The sequence below is a fragment of the Coccidioides posadasii genome, chromosome 4, assembly GCF_018416015.2.
Source record: "Coccidioides posadasii str. Silveira chromosome 4, complete sequence".
Lineage (NCBI taxonomy): Eukaryota > Fungi > Ascomycota > Eurotiomycetes > Onygenales > Onygenaceae > Coccidioides > Coccidioides posadasii.
This window is the reverse complement of record NC_089410.1, coordinates 1705725-1723142: the sequence shown is the minus strand read 5'-3', so window position 1 is coordinate 1723142 and position 17418 is coordinate 1705725. Positions and strand designations below refer to the sequence as shown.

Here is a 17418-nt window from a genome sequence, read left to right as displayed (position 1 = left end):
ATAGACCCCAATTTCCACTTATACGTTACCTATCGGAATCCTCCGCTCGTATGAGCCATGCGGCTTCACTCCTCATCCAGCGATGTGACGAGCAAAGCCAGGGCCAAACTAGAGAGCCATATAGCCACAAATTACGGTCTTTTCCCAAGCTGACTCTTCTGTACTCGATAATTAGGCCCCGTGTCGAGTCCAGGCCCGATGGTTCCCCAACCCTTTCACTTCCATGTGATTAATATATATATATATATATATGCATATGTCATAATTGCCACTCAGCAAAGGAGAACCGCCCGTGCGGCGTATATTATGTACCATTGGAGTGCAAGGTGCGCGCTTGATAACACTGAAGCCAGGAGGCATTCGTAGAACTGAATGCACGCCTTCAACGCCCTGCCCAATTGCAAGCATTCTCGATTTTGTCTCCCCAGTGCAGGTAGCCTTGAGACTGGAGGGCCGCCAGTAATTCATAATAGATAATTTGGGTTTATTGTTGATACTAGTTACCTTTGCTGTGATCCACGCCGCCATTTGCTCCCTAGCCTAATCCACCTTCCGGGACGCCATCGAGAACAAGAAAAGCTTCAAGGGGATGAAAATATCACGTATCTTTACAGAACCAAAGCAAAACAACAAAGCGGATAAAGAGGCAGTATGAATAATGGGGTAGGGGAAGTTACTAGTTAATAAGTTGTCGACTCACTCCGCAAATCACCTCGTCCTCCGGCATGCAAGAAAATAAGGTAGTCATCATCCAGTGATAAAAGCCAACGGGGCCTAGCGTGGTCATCACGATTTTGGTTAATGATGTTTAGATTTCATCTTTTCGAGGCTTTCGTCGCTGCAATCTGTCTAGCTTTCATACGCCTGAAGCGATCCTCGCCGCTAGCACCCAATGGGCGAGCAAATTTGCTTTCCTGCACCATGGTGGAGCGAGGCACAACTGTATATGTCGTATGTCCACCTTGGGCGCGGGCACGGCTCGCTAGACGAGGAGGAAGTAGCTCTCTGGCACGAGCTTCGGCAGCAGTGGCTTGGGCGGATACTTGTCGATGGCGAACGGCAAGTTGACTGTGAACACAAGAACGTTAGATTTACAACACGAGAAATGTAGGACATCTGGAAATTGCAAATATGGTACATGCCGTGGATCAAAGTCAACTTCTTCATAGACTCTCTTGGAGTAGTCATCGCTCTTCTGCAAGATAGGGCGCGTCCATTCTGCTAGAAGCCGTTCTGCCTGCCGCTTGATTGTGGTTTGCGGTCGCTTACTTTTGGTGTAGAACACAATAACCTTGCCAATACCACTGGCAATTAATGCGTCTTTGGTGATCGGAAGTCTCGATAACGCGGCGAAAAGCTCTCGCTGAATGTCGTAAGCAGGCAACGAGCCATCGTCCAAAGGCTCCAGGAAGAACTTGACAGCCTCGAGAAGGTTGATTTCCGGATCCACCAAGCTATTCACATACTGATTGCGGTTTAGCAGCGAGACTACCTCGGGAAGCATTTTCAATTTGTGCTGGGCGGGACGGTTCTCTCTGCGGGCAATGCTGTCAAGTCTGGCTGCATCGGTCATCCTGCGACGGACATCCTCAATCTCTGCATCCGCTTGATCCGCAAGATCCTATGTTGATTCATAAGCATGACGTCCGTAGATGTAGATAAAACAATCACATACGATTCCATCTGCTTTTCTCACACGTCGTTTAGTAGGCTTTTTCAACGCCTCGTCCATCATCCGATCCAAGGCACGACGACGTCCTGAAACCACAAATTAGTCACAAATGCGATAAATCGAGTAGCCGTAATAGATCATACGTGTAGCTGGGTCCAACTCCTCCTCATTCACTTCATCGACGACCTTGCTGCTTCTCTCCCTGCCTTCTTTGCGCTTCCTTGACCGTCTGCCTTCCACCGTTTCGCCTTCGCTGAATCCATCATCGCTATCCCGTTGCTTCCTACGACTCTTCTTCTCACGCTTGGATTCCTTCTTTTTCTTCTTGCGCTGCGCCTCGTCCTCCTCTTCGGTTCTTCTGCGCTTATGGCGACCGATTAACTTGAGATTCTCCTCATCGATCGCGAGAGCTGGACGATCATCGATGGCGACGTTCGCCGGGTCAAAACCTTCAAACTGCGCTTCATCAACATCAGAGAGAACGGATTCATCATCAGATAAATCCGCGGCGGCAAGAGGATCTGTGGGGACCGGGTCGTTCGCCACGGTTTCTTCGTTGTCAATAGTGGAATCGACTGGTGGGGAATCAGTTCGAGGCTCTGGCGAGGCCGACATTTTGATAATAGGCTCGCTTAGAAACCAATATGAAGAAAGCTCCGGGGAGGTGAGTGTGATAACAGGACAGGTGAAACGGGAAAGCTGTTGTGGTAGCGTTAAGAAAGGGTATTGTTGTTTAAAATGAAGAGCAAAGGAATAAGAGGGGGAAGAAAAGCGAATATAAATTGGAGACTGAACAGAAAACCCACTGGAACTGAATGTGATGCTACAGTGAGGTTCTCGAAGGCGACCTTCATCTGCTTCCTCTTTGACCGAATTGGTTGGTGTTTGCATCAAAACTTTAAATTTTGGGCCTCTGAAAAAGTTATGATGACAGCAGCAACATCGGCCTTAAACAACGACTTCTCCGGACCCTGATTATACATCTTACTTAAAAATATTTTGGCAATCTCTTTATTCATTGAGTGCATCCCAATTCTGATCTTAACAAGATGTTTATGCCAGGTAAGCCTTCAAATCACTTTCGGAACATTGTCCAAAGTATAGAGGAGCAACTTGCTAATATTGGCCAAGGTCAAGAGCAGCTCTCCAAGGAAGAGATCAAGGTCAGCCAGCACTTTGTTCGCTCGTGAGGTCCTTCAGAACATCGCAATACCAAAGAGGCATGCAACTTTCCAGGACTGACAATTATTCTTGCAGGCCGGGGAAGTTGAAGCCCGCCAAACTGTCAACATGGTTGTTGCCGGAAGCATCCTTTTATATCTCTGTATGTTAAAAATTTTTGCACTTCATCATGAGGGCTGCTGCTGATCTGCTATCGTTCTTTCCTAGCTCCTTTCGCCATTGATTTGGTCCGTAAATTGTTTTAATTTACCGCCAGCTATGAGCTACGAAGCATACCGCCCACTCCCGAAACCTCTTTATACATACCATTACTATCTCAGGGAGCACGTTTAGGCACAGGCACATTAACCTCCATGCTTATGCATTACGGTTTGATTGTTCGAGGATAGGATAAGCCTATTTGACTTTAGATCTTTATTTGATTTGGTTAAGGGAAGGCAAACTCGGTGTATCAGGTCTCATCATTACACATGTACAATAAATAGCTGGCCAGCAGTACTGGAATATCTTGCTTTTGATTCTAGGCGGGAAATCCCAAAAAATATAAACCCGATAGCCGCTCACGCTCTCACCAACGCCACGGTCAAAGAGTTACAAATTAAATCCGTAAACAGTCCAGGTGAAGAGAAGAAAACGTCAAGACTGACGGAAACGTTAGAGTGGATATCTCTTTAAGATATGCTAGATTTCTCCAGGTCCTCGTAATCTTTCTGAATCGCGGCAAGTTCTTTATTTAGGTGTTGTATTTGTGACGCATAATCATCCAAAATCTATACACGGTTAGCAAGATAGACTTGACAAGGTAAATGCCTGCGAAGCAATGTCATACCTTTTTGGCCGCCTTCAGCTGCGCATCGCTCAAAGTGTCATCTTCTTGTTGTGCCGCTCCCTTGCCTGTTCGTTCAATCTCCATTTGTAGACGTTTTGTATTTTCTCTGATTGCAAGCATCCTCGCCCAAATTTCTTCTGATCTCCCATTTAGAGTTGGATCAAACATAGAGCGTTCAAGCTGGAGCAGTTTCTTTGACAGCTCTTCTTCCGCTTCATCCATGGCATATCCACGATTCCTAAGCAACTGTGTTTTTGAGGCCAACGCGAGACATCTTTGGCTCAACACTTGATGTTTCCTCCTACATGCAGCGATCCTGACTGAAATCGTAAGGTCATGACGGGATAGTAGTTCGGTAAGGGCATTGTTGATTTCATGTAGCCTTGTTTGTATCATGGTCAAAAAGTCTCGTTGTCGCTGGGCACGTTTCCCAAGTTCCCAAAAGCCCCTTACGAGAACTGGGACGTACGCGGGCCCAGGACGCTTCCGCAGAGCGTCTTCCCATTTATTCTCATCATCGATTGGACCTGGTTGGAAGAACGGCGCAGTCTCGTCACTCGCATAATTGTACAGGTAAGAACGAAATGGAGAGGCTCGGTGTATTGGGTCCCATTTATCTTTGACGATCATCATTTGCATCGGAACAGTTCGATGGACTTGGGTGGCTCTTAGCATTGGTGTCAACTTCCGGAAATGACGTATAACTTACCACCAGTCATCCCTTGGCCGGGTGTCCATATGGTCGAACCAGGAGCCTGAGATTGTCCTAGCGTCTGACCCAATTGAGATTGTGCTTGCGGTTGCCCAACGCCACCAAGTGTTGACCCAAAGGGCGGTTGCTTCTGACCAAGACCTAAAAATAGGCTACCAGCCTGTTGTGGCGGTTGTTGAGAAGTCGAGCCAAAGGCAGAGAAGAGGCCACCTCCACCCTGCGATGGTTGCTGTTGAGGTTGGGAGCCTACAACGCCAAAAAGACCACCGGTTTGTTGTTGTGGTTGTTGCTGGGTAGAACTGCCTAGGCCAGTAAAAAGACTGCCAGTTTGCTGCGTTTGCTGCTGGGGCTGTTGCTGGGTTGAACTTCCGAGCCCAGAGAAGAGACCGCCAGCTTGTTGTTGGGGCTGCTGCGTGCCGGAACCAAATGCAGAAAAAGGACTGCTGCTTTGTTGCTGGCCTACACCACCAAACAGGCCGCCGGGTTTTGACTGCACTCCCAATGTTCCAAACGGCGAGGTGCTTTGCTGCTGCTGTTGTTGTGAGCCGCCAAAAAGGCCTCCACCCTGCTGGGATTGGCCTGTTGTTAAACCAGACCCAAACGGACTAGGTTTCTGAGCGCCAAATAAAGACATGCTGATGAAGATTGAGAGAAAATAGTAGCCAGGGGATTGGGGACAAAGACGGATTAATCGGTGGAGGGCTGCCTGTGAGTGTCACTATCAGAAGGCGGCGGAGAGGCTGACCGGAGTCAATCGCCGTGTGACAAGATCAATGTCATAAGGGACCGCAATCGGTTAATGCTCAGCTGGATTAAAGTGATAAGCACTATAGTTGTTGAAGTCGTAGGCGGCGACCGGACTCCTCCAGGAACAGCACACCACCGCCGTTCTTTCGTGGTCGTTTGCGCACTGAGCAAGGATGTGCTCTAGCGGGCCTTTGTTTTTCTCGCAAGCTCAAGCATGCATTCTATGAACTAGCCCTTAATAGGACTAGCGGATCATTAATCCACGCTAAACTGCAAACAGATTAATCGAAATACTGGAAACTCAACCTCGCGTTCTCGACGCGTCGAGGTTTCGCGTAACTGAGACTTTGCTTTTCTCGACCGAATTGAACGAAAATGCGTTTGATGGATTGAACGATGATGATTATGCTCTTGTGATATTCGTTTCCACAATTCAACACCATGCCACCAAAGGACCCTCAACAGAAAGCGCAGGAATTGGCCAAGCTGTGGCTCACAAAAGGAGGCATTCATCATGAGGATTCTGATGACGAGCTTGGATGTGAAGATCTTCCCTGGGAATGGATTTATGACTGCAGTTTCCCGGTTAGTGGCTTGGAGCAGCATCAGGAGGATGCGACGAGAAAGAAGAAAGGCAAACAGTCAAACTCAACACCTGCCCAGGCTCCGAGAAAGATCATAGGAGCGCGAATGGGCTCTTTCGAATGCAGATTGGGTCAAACCGTTCTTCTCAAATCCCCCGAAGCGGGCAAGGATTGGGCCGGAATTATCTGTGAGTTCCTTGAGGAAGAAGCAGAGGAAAATGGACGCTCCATCGACCAGACATGTCCACTGAAAGCTGCAAATATCATGTGGTTTGCATCGCCAGATGAGTTTCTATCTACGAGAAAGAAGAAGAGATCCGATGCTCTTCCAAATGAACAGTATATCACCGTTGATTTTAACGTAAACCCCTTAACTTCGATCAATGGGAAAGCGAAGGTGCTTTCTAAGCATGCGTTTTATGCCAAATATCCAGACGGTAAACCCCCAAAGGGCCGGTCTGCTTTGGCCGAATATAACAAGTGTATCATTTGTCGGAGAGGCGTCAATCAGCTTCAAGGAAGATATACGGAAGAGTTTATCTGGGAGGACATTTATAGAGAGAGCGAGGACGGCATTTTTGAGCTCATCGAGATTATCAAGGCTGGTTTAAAGCGGTCACGAAAGCGAAAAGCGGACGACCATGAAGTAAGTCATAGATACAATTTAATTGGAGACGATTCAAATGGATGTTGATTGATATGGCTATAGGCAAAGGCTGCCACTCCAACAACACCAAGAAAAAAGCAGAAAACCACATCCGTAGTAGGGACTCCCCACTCAGAACGCAAAAAGGTTCTCATGACCCCTACCCAAAAAAGGTATGCCAATATTTCAACGCTCCCCTAAACAATTTTGACAGAGCTGGATTAATAACTGCGATTACAGGATCTTAGTGAAAAAGCCCCTTGAATTCACGCCCCTTGGAACACGTATTCTCTCGCCATCATATTTCTCCACCCCTTACAGGCAAGCCCGAAATCTTCTCCATGTTTCCACCGTTCCTGATTCCCTTCCCTGTCGAGATGCAGAGTTCTGCACTGTATATGATAGCCTTCGTGTTGCTATTACCGAAGGTACTGGAACTTGTATCTATATCTCTGGGCCTCCTGGAACCGGGAAAACTGCGACAGTTCGGGACGTCATCGCACATCTAAATGCAGCAGTGATGTCCGAAGAGATGGATGATTTCATTTTTGTTGAAATAAACGGGATGAAGGTCACAGATCCGCACCAGTCTTACTCCCTACTATGGGAGGCTCTCAAAGGGGATCGTGTATCACCCTCTCATGCCCTTGGCCTTCTTGAACGGGAGTTTTCCCGGCCATCCCCGCGTCGGGTACCCTGTGTTGTCCTGATGGATGAGCTGGATCAGCTTGTTACAAAAAATCAGTCTGTCATGTACAATTTCTTTAACTGGCCGGCTCTACGACATTCCCACCTCGTGGTTCTAGCCGTAGCGAATACCATGGACCTCCCAGAAAGAACTCTCAGCAACAAAATATCGAGTCGTCTTGGCTTGACTCGGATTACATTTTCGGGATATAAACATCAGGAGTTAATGGAGATTATAGGCTCACGTCTCGAAAACGTTCCGGGAAATATTGTGGATTCTGATGCGATACAATTCGCTAGCCGGAAGGTTGCAGCTGTTAGTGGAGATGCACGTCGCGCACTCGACATTTGTCGGCGTGCAGTAGAGATTGCAGAACAAGCTAGCGAAGCTCTCCAAATGAAGAACAACAGTCATTCTTTAGATGCAGATGGAGATCTGCCACCCACACCAAGCAAGACTAGCGGCCGTCGCGGCCGAAACAATATCAAGGAGCCTCTTTTAAAGCCACAAAACAATGAGCCTAAATCAGCTCAGCAGCCAGTCACTTTACCTCGCGTCACAATTGCAACAATCAAGCAAGCCATCCAGGAAGCGACATCCACTCCTCTCCAACAATCTCTCCGCTGCCTCCCTCTCGCGGCCAAAGTCTTTCTTTCCGGCCTCCTCGCACGTGTCCGACGCACGGGAATTACCGAATCGGCTCTTGGTGATATCCTTGATGAAACAAAACGCATATCTGATGGTGCAATAGCAGTGACCGGTGCGGCTAGTGCGGTATTAAAAGAATATATATTATCCCAGTCGCGCGTTCATGCGATGGGATTTGCAGCGGTTGAGTTAATGAATACGGGGATTTTAGCATTGGAGGGGGAATTAGGGATTAAAAATGGGTATGGAATGGGTTATGCGTTGGGTAAAGGAAACCGAAGTGGAAAGGTGCGGTTGAGGATCGCACCCGAGGACGTCAAGGCGGCATTTAGGGATGATGCCGAAGCAAAGATGTTAGGAATCGGATATGAATGTTAGAGGCATGGTATGATTATGTATACACGGGCACGCCGTCATGTGGCCGACCGTGAACGCCTGGTCATGTAATGAGGAACAGATACAGATCTAGATATAATTTTGTAACCAACTGAAGTTCTCCCAGGCCCAATTACAAGCATTCAAGCAAATTTAAGAACAGGATAAACGCCATGAAATGCAAGAATACACCAAGGCGGACCATTTGCAGCAAATAGCTCTCCAATTAATACCGCTGTCTTCCTAGCGTAGGTTTCCAATCCAGTGGGTGCGTTTCAGGGGTAGCTTCATCATCAGGCTTCCACACCTTGATCGTCTTATCAGCCTCGCCACATATCAATCTCAAGCCTGTACGATCAAACGTCGAAGACATGACTCCAGCTTCAGCCTCCAAGGAGCCTGGTTGTGCCGTAGTCTCTAATGTTTGAAAACGATGTCCTGATTTCCAATCCCAGAAAGAAATTGACCCATTATCACCACCGGAAAATAGAACGTTGTCCTCGTTGACGGAGAGAGTATTGATAATGGCATTGTGGCCTTCAAAATTCTGCATAAACGCACCCTCTGGACATTTCCATTGTTTGATACTTCCCGCACTAGCGCTTGCAAAGGTGAACTCTTTTGGATGGATAGCTAAAGCCCGGACACCTTTCTTGTGGTGAGTCAAAACGCCCATTGTTTTGCCTGCAGCAAGATCCCACAACCGGACAGTGGCGTCCAGGGAAGCGGATATAACCTGTGGATCTGCCTCTTGACACTTCACTTCCGAGACAGTCCCCTTGTGGCCGCTGAGGACATGGATATTGCTCCGAGTTCGCATATCCCATACTCGGGCAACACCATCTCTGCCACCTGTAACTAGCACGTCCAAGGTAGGGTGTAAAGAGAGAGTATATACGCCACTTAGATGGCCATGATAATGGCGAATAACTTTGTTCGTTTCTAGGTCCCAGCATTTCACCATCTTATCTTCGCCGCATGAAAATAGGTAGGGATGTCGTGGAGACACTGCCAGGCCTCTAACGGTGGAAATATGACCCGTCAAAGTGAGTCGGAGAGCACCTGTAGCCAAATCCCAAATTTTAATCGTTCTGTCTCCGGCGCCGCTGGCAAACCACTCATTATTCGGCTCCACGGCTAAACTTCGAACCCATCCAAGATGCCCGGATATCACGCGCATCAGTTTCCATGGAGCATGCCATTCCGGTTTAGGTTGTTGAGACACTGCTGGCCGTCGCACCAGGCTTGTAGGAGCTCCGTCTGCATTATTTTGGACCCCGCTTGAGGACGAACTTTTCACTAGTGCCGTCGAGGTCGCTGTATCTCCTTCCGCTCTGTTTTTTGGGCGCTTTGCTCGACCGGCGGCCGACGCCTTTGCTTGCTTCTCCGCTAACGATGGAGGAAGTGTCTGTAAATCGCTGTACTCTGCTTTTCGACGGTATGACACGCCAATAGAATCACCGCTGGTGGAGGTCGATGAATTAGATAGGAGGTAATCAGAACCGAAAAGGTCTAATGTTCGCTTTACGGAGGTTCGAACAGCTTGATCGGAGGTTGGTGAGCTCTGGGCAACGTCCATGGTCGCAAAGCGCAATCCGCCCTCTGTGATATTTGACTATTGAGAATTGCTCCGCGCAAAACGCGTTGGCGCGGAGAAAATCCGAATTGGTGGAAAGAATAAACAAAAGCTTTGAATTTTATGCCTTCTCCTGGCTCATCTGCAATATGTACTTCTCAAATGTTCCGAATGGCGAGAAGACTGGAGGAAGATAAAACTGCAAGCTCAAAGTCCTGTCAAGACGGCCCGACGGCCGGTCTTTCAACGCCAAGACAGAACCAAGCTCTCATAGCCAACTCGAAGTCGCCTGATACCCGTCTCCGCGGGCATTTCGTATGGCTGACATGACGAGACTGGAAGTTGATGACTCTTTAATTTACTACTTGCGGAATTAATTGCCCAACTAATGGATCCTGATTATCATGCCAAATTTGCTATACACGAGGCTACTCGTGAAGGGAAGAGTATATAGTTCCCTCTCTCCTCTCCGCAAGTTCAATCACTCTGACCAGCCAAACTATTAGCTTCTGAAGTTGAGTCTCTGCTCAACGTAGGTAGCACCGGAGCTCTTGGATATCAAATGCAAACTATTTGCTAGGCCTGTATTGTTAATATACTTCGTCGTTCAGGCCAATCCAAAGCTTGCTGTCCTGAGAGATGGCGATGACCGCTTGCCCATTCACTGGGCTGCAGCTTACAATCAATTGCCCATAGCTCGACTGTTAGCTTCTCAGAAAAAATTTGATCCAGACGTTACCGTTCGTGGAGCTTATATATTCCCGTTGGAATTTAGAATACTATGCATATGTCATGGCCAAAAACTAATCTCAGTTGTCGGCGATTTAGGACTCTTCGGGATGGACCCCTCTCATGATCGCGGCTAGTCTGAAGGACAATGAAGGCCGGCCCATGATAGAGCTCCTTCTACAAAAGGGTGCAGACGTCAATCTAAAAAGCGCCACAGGCCAGGTATCTCGCCCTACCGTGCCACCAGAGCGTCTAATCCTCATCGTTTCTGCTTTGAATACTAAATTGTTTACATAGAACGCAATTCATTTTGCAGCCTCCAAGAGCAACACGGACATTGTTCGTACTCTCATCTCTAATGAATGCAGTGCCAGAGTCCGCGATAATCGAGGCCAACTTGCTCTCCACCGTGCCGCGGCAATCGGCTCAGTTCCAATACTCAATATCTTATTGCGAGAAGGGAGAAGTCCACTGAATGCTACGGATGTGGATGGGTTAACTGCATTGCATCACGCAATTTCAGAAGGTCATGGGGAGGCCGCATTAGTACTCTTGCGCGCCGGTGCGGAAGTAGACAAAAGGGACAATGAAGGGAGGTTGGCCATTGATTTGGCTCCTGATATCAAGGTACGCATAAATATACTTAAACTCGCAGAATTTATCCCTCATTTATTCCTATCACTCTAGGTTCGGAAGTATATCATACAAGCCGCTGAGCGGGAAGGAATTGAGTTGCCATGATGAATGTAATGCCTCTAATTTTGTTTTAATACCTTCAAATGATCAGCAAACCCCTCATGGAACAGAAAATACAATAATATTGCCCATAGAGTTGGGTCTTGGGTTGAATTTGTCGAATATATATACTGGTGGTCATTTCATTGTACTCTCCACAAGCTCCCGGTATATCTTCTTTAAATCTTGGATATCCGCCTTCTGTTCCTCGACAAGCTCGCTCTTCTCACCAAGCATTTCGAGTGTAGTCTGGTATCTTTCATCTAAGTCCCTAACGGCTGCCTCTAAATCTTGTATTCGCTTATCGCAAGTTCTTTTTTCTTCCACTTCTTTCATCAATGCAACGACTTCCTGTCTGGCTTCATCTCTTTGATTTGTTATGCAAACTAGCTCATCCTTAAATGCGGCTCGTTCATTTTCCAAACGGCGGACCGTAGCACTCATCCTTTCAACAAGTTGAACCGAGGGACCAGCAGCAACCGTAGAAGCAGAGACTATATCATTTATCCCCTTGGACTGATGGGTTTCCGGAGCTGATGCGGTTACAGGGCTTATAGCTCCTGTGAAATACTCCTCTGGCTCTAACACCTGCACGGAAGAAATCTCCAAGGACGCCGAGGAATTGTCATGGGGGAGATGCCGAAGGCCGAGACTTGAATTTAGTGATGAATATGAACTTTGTCTGGGTGGGGTATTTAGTCCAGGAGGGAAAAGGGGGAGCACTGGCGATCGGCGGCTTGAAGGCCGGTCAGGCATGGTTGCAAGAGTTTCAGACTTCCGGTTTGCTGTCATAGGTGATTCGCTATGTGGGTGAAGGTATGGCGGCGAGGATGATAGCTGCTCATGCCATTTCGACTTCTCCTCTTCGAGGCGTTGAGACCATGCAGCATCCTGGCGCTCTCTTTCAGTTTCAAATGTTTGCTTCGCTTCAAAAATGTCGGCCTCTGCCTTAAGGAGCTTTTGTGATAACTTCTTTACTTCTCGTCTACTTTCTTCTAGGTCTCTTTCCATTTCCTGGAAAGCTTCGTGGGAGTTCTCGACTTCGCTTTCAATACGCTTAGATTTCAGGTTCTGCACCATCGTTAATATTAGCAATTTTTCTCTCACTTTCGCTCCACGTAGCACAGCTTACCGCTTCTCTGACCTTCCGTCGCAAGTCACCTTCCCTTCGTGCGAATTCGTCCCTTTCTTTTTCAACATTTGCCAAACGAGATACCAGCGAGCTCTCAATGCCATTCCAGTTTTCTCTCGCAACTGCGTACTGCGTTTGTAGTCGTTCGATTTGCCGCAGAAGCTTTGCTTGAGCGTCGCCCGTGGCACTGGAGGATACCTCCTCTGCCCTAGCCCGCAAAGTTTCCATTTTACCTTCCAACACCGATAATTCTCCCCGAAGCTCCATCTCTTGTACTCGGCTACGCTCTCTTTCCCTTTCAAGAATTTCTTTTAGATCTCGAATCTCTCTCCGCAATTTCTCTTCGCTTATTTCGCGCTCAATTTTGGCGCTAGCAAGGTCATCCTTGAGTTCTGCCACCCGTCGGCTTTTAGCTTCCGATGAGCCCATTTGCGCTCTTCGCTCAGCTGCTTCGGCTCTGGCGACTGCTTTGTTCAGCCGGGAATTTAGATCCGCCACTTCTGCTCTCAAGTTATCTCGTTCCGTAGTAACGTTCCCCAGGTCTTTCTCGGTTTTCGCCTGAGCATTCAATTTCGACAAAGCCCGTTTCTCTGCTTGTTCAAAGCGTTGAGCTCTATCCTCTGCCTTTGAAAGGTCTTTCTCTATGTTTTCTATTCGCCTTTTGGCGTCTGTCTGCGACTTTGTGCTTTCTGCAATATACTGCCGGAGCTTCTTGATGGTCGCGCGGTGCTCCAGTTCCGTTTTTGACAGCTTTTGCCCTTCTTCCATCAAGACAGCTATACGCTCGTCCTTCTCAAACAACTTCTTCTCTAAACTTCCCGGAGTTGCAGTGGCAGCCGCGTTTTTCGCCGATTCGGCCGCCTCCTTGGCCAAGTACTTTAGTTTAGCTTGTAAAGCGTCAATTTTTTCGATGTAACCGTGCATCTCTTCCTGCCACTGGACTTCAGCGGTGTCATGTTCAGCCTGTAATCGAGATGAGGCCCCTTCAGTCGCTGTCTCTTCTTCATTGGGCGGCGCAGAAACCCCAATTGTCGGGATAAGTCTTTTATGATACCCATCCTGACTTGAATCCAACAAAGTCGTACCTCTATCGGAACTTATGGATTGTCGCGGCTCGGATCCAGACACTTTCCCTGAGCCTGCGGGTATGTCCTCCGATGTTCTGCGAGACGAGTTGCCAACATCAGGGCTCGAGAGTAGAGTAGATACACCGTCGGCCCTTGTCAAAATTTCCAGATTGCTTCTTGGGCTTTCTACACTCGCCCTAATCTCTGTAGAAGGACGTGGGCTGGGAGCCTGGGAAGGTACGCCTGGCGAAGAGTGATTGCTGGCGACGTTTGAGGATGATCCGCTTTGCTTCACCATCGCACGGGCAAGCCTCTCTTGGAGACGGTCATTCTTCCGAGCAGAAGAGGAGCTTCTTGAAATAGCTACGACCGTAAGCTACTGGAATGCTGGGACAAAAGAAAAAAAAGAAGAAGAAGAAGCCGCTGACTTACTAGCTGAGGCACTTTTTGCGGAAAGTTTCCCGGTGAACACATTGGGTTGCTCTGTAGTACTCTCTTTCTTATTTTCATCTGCAGGAGGCATATGGTCGTCATTTTCCGCCAGTATAGTATCCAAACGCGACTCGACACCGGCGACCGCTTGCTGCAGAAAGGAGCCGACGGACCATTTTGGAGTTTTTGTAGACTGTGGATTGGTAGACATTATCCAGGAAAATATAGATTCTCTCCTCTAAAAAGTGGCAAAGCCTGTCATTGAATTACTCTGTCGATTCGTCCCATCGAAACTCGCGGGGCCCTTTTCCAGGCTGGTAAATTGGAAATTGGCTCCCGCTTCTGGATATTGCGCCGACTCGTAATCAGGGAGACTGTCTGGTTCGGCATGAGAAGTGGGCTTGAAATAACTATCGAGCGTGAGAGTAAACAATCGACCACAGACAGTTGTCAGTTCATACTAAGGCCTTTGTCAAGGACAGCAATGGGTCATTTGAGTTCGTTTTACCTTGAACCCAGCGCCGTCTTGGGTTGCCCTGTTAGCCAAGCCCATTCTTGGCACACCCCAAGGCCGCATCACAGCTTAGTTAGCGTCGTTAGCCAACCACAGCCGACGACCATGTCTATGTCACTACGTAGCTGCATGGAGGGAAGCTCACTTCGACGTCAGATGAACTGCATCCAAGGGTTATAATCAACCCCTTCCTCCCCGCGGCCATATGCACTGCAACTACATGCCATATTATTCTTAAATTCCTTTTCGTCGATAATGTCTTTAGACTCGCCCACGTACTTGAACTCTTTGCAGAACAATATCCGTGCCCGGCCTATTCCATGGGAGGGCGCAGTTCGAGCTGGAAGCATCACCGAAGAGCAACTCAGGCGGGTCAAGGCTGTCGATAAGGTGAGGAAAGATCAAAGGCAAAAAGCGGTTGAAAAGGATTTGAGCGCCTATACAAACCTTCTCGCTGGTGGAAGCTCCGGGAAGGGTATCTTAGAGTCTGCCGCCAGGCGCGCCGACATCATCCAGTATGTTTTGGTGCTTGCCGGGGATCTAATCAACGGTATGCGAAGCCCGATTCAGCACCGACTGTCTTCAGAACCATCGTCCAGGGATGATTGCATTTAACTAAGTCTCTTTCCTGATGCTAGATGCTCCGGCTCTCAAGAAAGCACTGCTCGAAGACCAGGGAAGCTACCGACATTTCCTTCCTCTACTCCAGCACTCTTCCACCCCCGAAGACCCGATCCCACTTTTAGCCTCGTGCTTCTTAATCAACCTCATCTCCGCCTCCTTGCTTTCCTCCCAGAAAACCAGGCGGAAGGATGAAGAAGCCCTTCCGCGACTTTTCTCGTATCTTGCGACATTAACCAAAAATGCGGACACCGGCCTTCAGGATATTGGTGTGCAGGGCTTTTCAGAGCTCTTAAGGACGTCACGATCTAGGGAGTTGTTTTGGGACCACAGGGCGGCTACTGTGGAACCGCTTATGGACATTTTGCGCGCTGCTGCAGGGTCTGGGAAAGACAACGGATCTACCACCCTCGCTGGAAGCAGCGCCCGAACGGCTGAAATGAAGATTGGAGGCGGTGTAGGGATCCAGCTCCTGTATCATGTGCTCATCGTGATCTGGGAGCTTAGCTTTGAGGGTAAGCTGGTCGGTGACCAGCTAGAATCGTACGGGTTCTCCTGGCTTAATCTGTGCTCGAATTTCACCTCTAACGGACCTCTAGGGATCATGAAATTATCGCTCTTTATGCACATCTTTTGCGAATTTCTCCGAAAGAGAAAACCACTCGTCTGCTTGTCTACACGCTTTTGAACATCCTTTCCACCAACAAGACATCTCTACTCCCCGTGGCCGTGTTCGTCGGCCTCCCTTCCTTGTTGACTACCATGGGTGCTCGACACTATGTCGATGAAGATCTTCTTGAGGCTATGCAATCTCTATCTGATATGCTCGAAGAATATACCAAAACACAAACTACCTTCGATACATATGCCGCGGAAGTTATGTCAGGCCATTTAAGATGGTCCCCGCCTCACAAGAATACAACCTTCTGGCGTGAAAACGCCCGCCGCATCCTCGACGAAGAGCGTGGGCAGCTACCAAAAAAGCTTGCTGAAATTCTATCGAAGAGCTGGGAGACGGATAAGCAAGTGCTGGCAATCGCATGCCACGATGTTGGTTGTCTGGTACGGGAAGTTCCGGAACGTCGTCATCAACTCGAAAAGCTGGGCCTTAAGGCTCGGGTTATGGAGCTGATGGCCGACCGGGACGAATCCGTTAGATGGGAAAGCTTGAGAGCTGTTGGGGAATGGTTGAGATATACCTTTGACAACTGAGGTCTTAATTAAAACTGCCATGATTCCCGGACTCTCTTGTATATCAGCGACATTCGACTCCTGATTGACATCCTTTGCTAATCTACATACTTAGAACCTTCGTGCATCCGATACTTTTTATTTTTATTTTACTTTTTTTGGGAAGAGTCTACTTCTCCGGGGTTCGGATCGAGCTTTTGTCTTTACCAGATATGAGCATTACTGAGGAGTATTGTCCTACGGTACCGATGCTAAATAAGTAACATATACGGAGTATTTGACTCTGGCAAATGATCCGTACGTAAAACGGAATAGCGAATCGATACGGGCATGGAGTCCTCCTTCTGGGGTAATCTGTAGATACGTACGGAGGACGGAGTACATACATACATACATACATGCGCGTTTTCATCGGAGGGCTGTAGCTAGCGATGTCATGTTTAGTGGGTTCCTCCGTGTCGCATGGCGCTGGTGTTGAAAAGAGGACAAGGTCAGCCGACGTCAGCCGAATTAAGCGCTGTGTTGCAAAAGCCGTATCATCGGTGTGTGGACGAACGTGTTTGGTCAAGGCAGTTGGGAAAGTTACCGTGGCAGTTCGCGCCGTCAACAAAGGCTGCTGAATGGCCGGCGACCGCGTTTTGCCCCTGAAACTCTAGTAATTCCGGAACGGTGACTTTTGCCCTGATTGGCTGTTCGCTGCTGGCGGGTGTCGAGTCTTTGGGTCTCCCAATCTGCAGCACCTCCGTCCATCGGTAGACAACAAACTTACGCACTCTGTAACTACCGGTGAGTCGAATGGAAAATATGCCATGCGCTCAGAGACAAACAACTCCCAGGGTTACTGGAGGATTTGGCATCCTTCAGGATGGCAGCTGAAGAGGAACGGAGTCACCCTGTGTTCTTCTTGGACCTGCCGCGGCTCTAGCAACAGCGTTTTCTGCCAGGCTCGACTCCAGCCCGGCTCGCGGGCTGGTTGCTTTGTGGTGATTGGCAGGAACAGGAGTTCACTGTCTGAGGCCTGTTTTCGTTGCAGGGACAGGTCCGCAGCTGATTGGCGAGGAGGGGTTGTTCCTGGCCTCCGCCCCGTCCCAAAATAACCTAGCCGTCCAACATCCTCGCTCCACTGGCATCGACGGCCTCAGTTCTCCACTCCACCAAGGCTATTCTTCCCCTGACTTCTATTATTATGGACAAAGCCCATTTCATTGACCCTTCCCACCATTTCGTCTCCCGTCAATGACCATTCATCTTGCGGTTTGGCATGGTTGCCGGCTAAATGCTTGTAGAGCCTGGAACTTCGACCCTTCCCCTCGTCTTTCTAGTTTTCATCGTTCAGCT

General features: G+C 48.5%; 8 protein-coding genes across 8 annotated transcripts; 4 read left to right on the top strand and 4 right to left on the bottom strand.

Annotated features, from left to right (window-relative positions):
• Positions 1 to 628: 628 nt before the first annotated feature.
• Positions 629 to 2478, bottom strand: IWS1 (Transcription factor iws1). Its single transcript, XM_003066941.2, has 4 exons — positions 1816 to 2478; positions 1676 to 1758; positions 1143 to 1621; positions 629 to 1068 (listed from the first exon to the last, which is right to left on the bottom strand). The coding sequence occupies exons 1-4, from the start codon at positions 2285 to 2287 to the stop codon at positions 816 to 818; spliced, it is 1287 nt and encodes a 428-aa protein (XP_003066987.1). The 5' UTR covers positions 2288 to 2478; the 3' UTR covers positions 629 to 815.
• A 163-nt stretch (positions 2479 to 2641) lies between these two features.
• On the top strand, positions 2642 to 3175 carry D8B26_007400 (uncharacterized protein). The gene is made up of 4 exons (XM_066125524.1): positions 2642 to 2734; positions 2804 to 2835; positions 2930 to 2996; positions 3062 to 3175. Exons 1-4 carry the CDS (start codon positions 2722 to 2724, stop codon positions 3097 to 3099), a joined length of 150 nt encoding a protein of 49 aa, XP_065981607.1. The 5' UTR covers positions 2642 to 2721; the 3' UTR covers positions 3100 to 3175.
• Positions 3176 to 3510: 335 nt separating this feature from the next.
• On the bottom strand, positions 3511 to 5283 carry D8B26_007399 (uncharacterized protein). The gene is made up of 3 exons (XM_003066940.2): positions 4393 to 5283; positions 3684 to 4339; positions 3511 to 3624 (listed from the first exon to the last, which is right to left on the bottom strand). The coding sequence occupies exons 1-3, from the start codon at positions 5027 to 5029 to the stop codon at positions 3526 to 3528; spliced, it is 1392 nt and encodes a 463-aa protein (XP_003066986.1). The 5' UTR covers positions 5030 to 5283; the 3' UTR covers positions 3511 to 3525.
• A 300-nt stretch (positions 5284 to 5583) lies between these two features.
• Positions 5584 to 8086, top strand: ORC1 (Origin recognition complex, subunit 1; the record flags this gene model as incomplete). The annotated part of the gene is made up of 3 exons (XM_003066939.2): positions 5584 to 6372; positions 6436 to 6545; positions 6613 to 8086. The coding sequence occupies 3 exons, from the start codon at positions 5584 to 5586 to the stop codon at positions 8084 to 8086; spliced, it is 2373 nt and encodes a 790-aa protein (XP_003066985.2).
• A 223-nt stretch (positions 8087 to 8309) lies between these two features.
• Positions 8310 to 9662, bottom strand: PRP46 (pre-mRNA-splicing factor prp46; the record flags this gene model as incomplete). Its single annotated transcript, XM_003066938.1, has 1 exon — positions 8310 to 9662. The coding sequence occupies one exon, from the start codon at positions 9660 to 9662 to the stop codon at positions 8310 to 8312; it is 1353 nt and encodes a 450-aa protein (XP_003066984.1).
• A 385-nt stretch (positions 9663 to 10047) lies between these two features.
• Positions 10048 to 11129, top strand: D8B26_007396 (uncharacterized protein; the record flags this gene model as incomplete). Its single annotated transcript, XM_066125523.1, has 6 exons — positions 10048 to 10105; positions 10166 to 10191; positions 10271 to 10399; positions 10488 to 10610; positions 10686 to 11015; positions 11076 to 11129. 6 exons carry the CDS (start codon positions 10048 to 10050, stop codon positions 11127 to 11129), a joined length of 720 nt encoding a protein of 239 aa, XP_065981606.1.
• Positions 11130 to 11261: 132 nt separating this feature from the next.
• On the bottom strand, positions 11262 to 14197 carry D8B26_007395 (uncharacterized protein; the record flags this gene model as incomplete). The annotated part of the gene is made up of 3 exons (XM_003066936.2): positions 13755 to 14197; positions 12256 to 13685; positions 11262 to 12194 (listed from the first exon to the last, which is right to left on the bottom strand). Exons 1-3 carry the CDS (start codon positions 13963 to 13965, stop codon positions 11262 to 11264), a joined length of 2574 nt encoding a protein of 857 aa, XP_003066982.2. The 5' UTR covers positions 13966 to 14197.
• A 326-nt stretch (positions 14198 to 14523) lies between these two features.
• VMA13 (H(+)-transporting V1 sector ATPase subunit H) lies at positions 14524 to 16409 on the top strand (the record flags this gene model as incomplete). The annotated part of the gene is made up of 3 exons (XM_003066935.2): positions 14524 to 14818; positions 14907 to 15432; positions 15489 to 16409. The coding sequence occupies 3 exons, from the start codon at positions 14524 to 14526 to the stop codon at positions 16099 to 16101; spliced, it is 1434 nt and encodes a 477-aa protein (XP_003066981.2). The 3' UTR covers positions 16102 to 16409.
• Positions 16410 to 17418: the final 1009 nt, after the last annotated feature.

Excerpts from the sequence above, each read along its gene's own strand:
- IWS1 (XM_003066941.2), bottom strand. The coding sequence starts at position 2,287 with ATGTCGGCCTCGCCAGAGCCTCGAACTGATTCCCCACCAGTCGATTCC. Across the intron at positions 1,759-1,815 it reads GGAGTTGGACCCAGCTACAC|GACGTCGTCGTGCCTTGGAT; the intron begins GTATGATCTATT and ends TTGTGGTTTCAG. Across the intron at positions 1,622-1,675 it reads TGAGAAAAGCAGATGGAATC|GATCTTGCGGATCAAGCGGA; the intron begins GTATGTGATTGT and ends GAATCAACATAG.
- D8B26_007400 (XM_066125524.1), top strand. Across the intron at positions 2,836-2,929 it reads TCTCCAAGGAAGAGATCAAG|GCCGGGGAAGTTGAAGCCCG; the intron begins GTCAGCCAGCAC and ends TTATTCTTGCAG. Across the intron at positions 2,997-3,061 it reads AAGCATCCTTTTATATCTCT|CTCCTTTCGCCATTGATTTG; the intron begins GTATGTTAAAAA and ends GTTCTTTCCTAG.
- D8B26_007399 (XM_003066940.2), bottom strand. The coding sequence starts at position 5,029 with ATGTCTTTATTTGGCGCTCAGAAACCTAGTCCGTTTGGGTCTGGTTTA. Across the intron at positions 4,340-4,392 it reads CGGCCAAGGGATGACTGGTG|TCCATCGAACTGTTCCGATG; the intron begins GTAAGTTATACG and ends GAGCCACCCAAG. Across the intron at positions 3,625-3,683 it reads AGCTGAAGGCGGCCAAAAAG|ATTTTGGATGATTATGCGTC; the intron begins GTATGACATTGC and ends AACCGTGTATAG.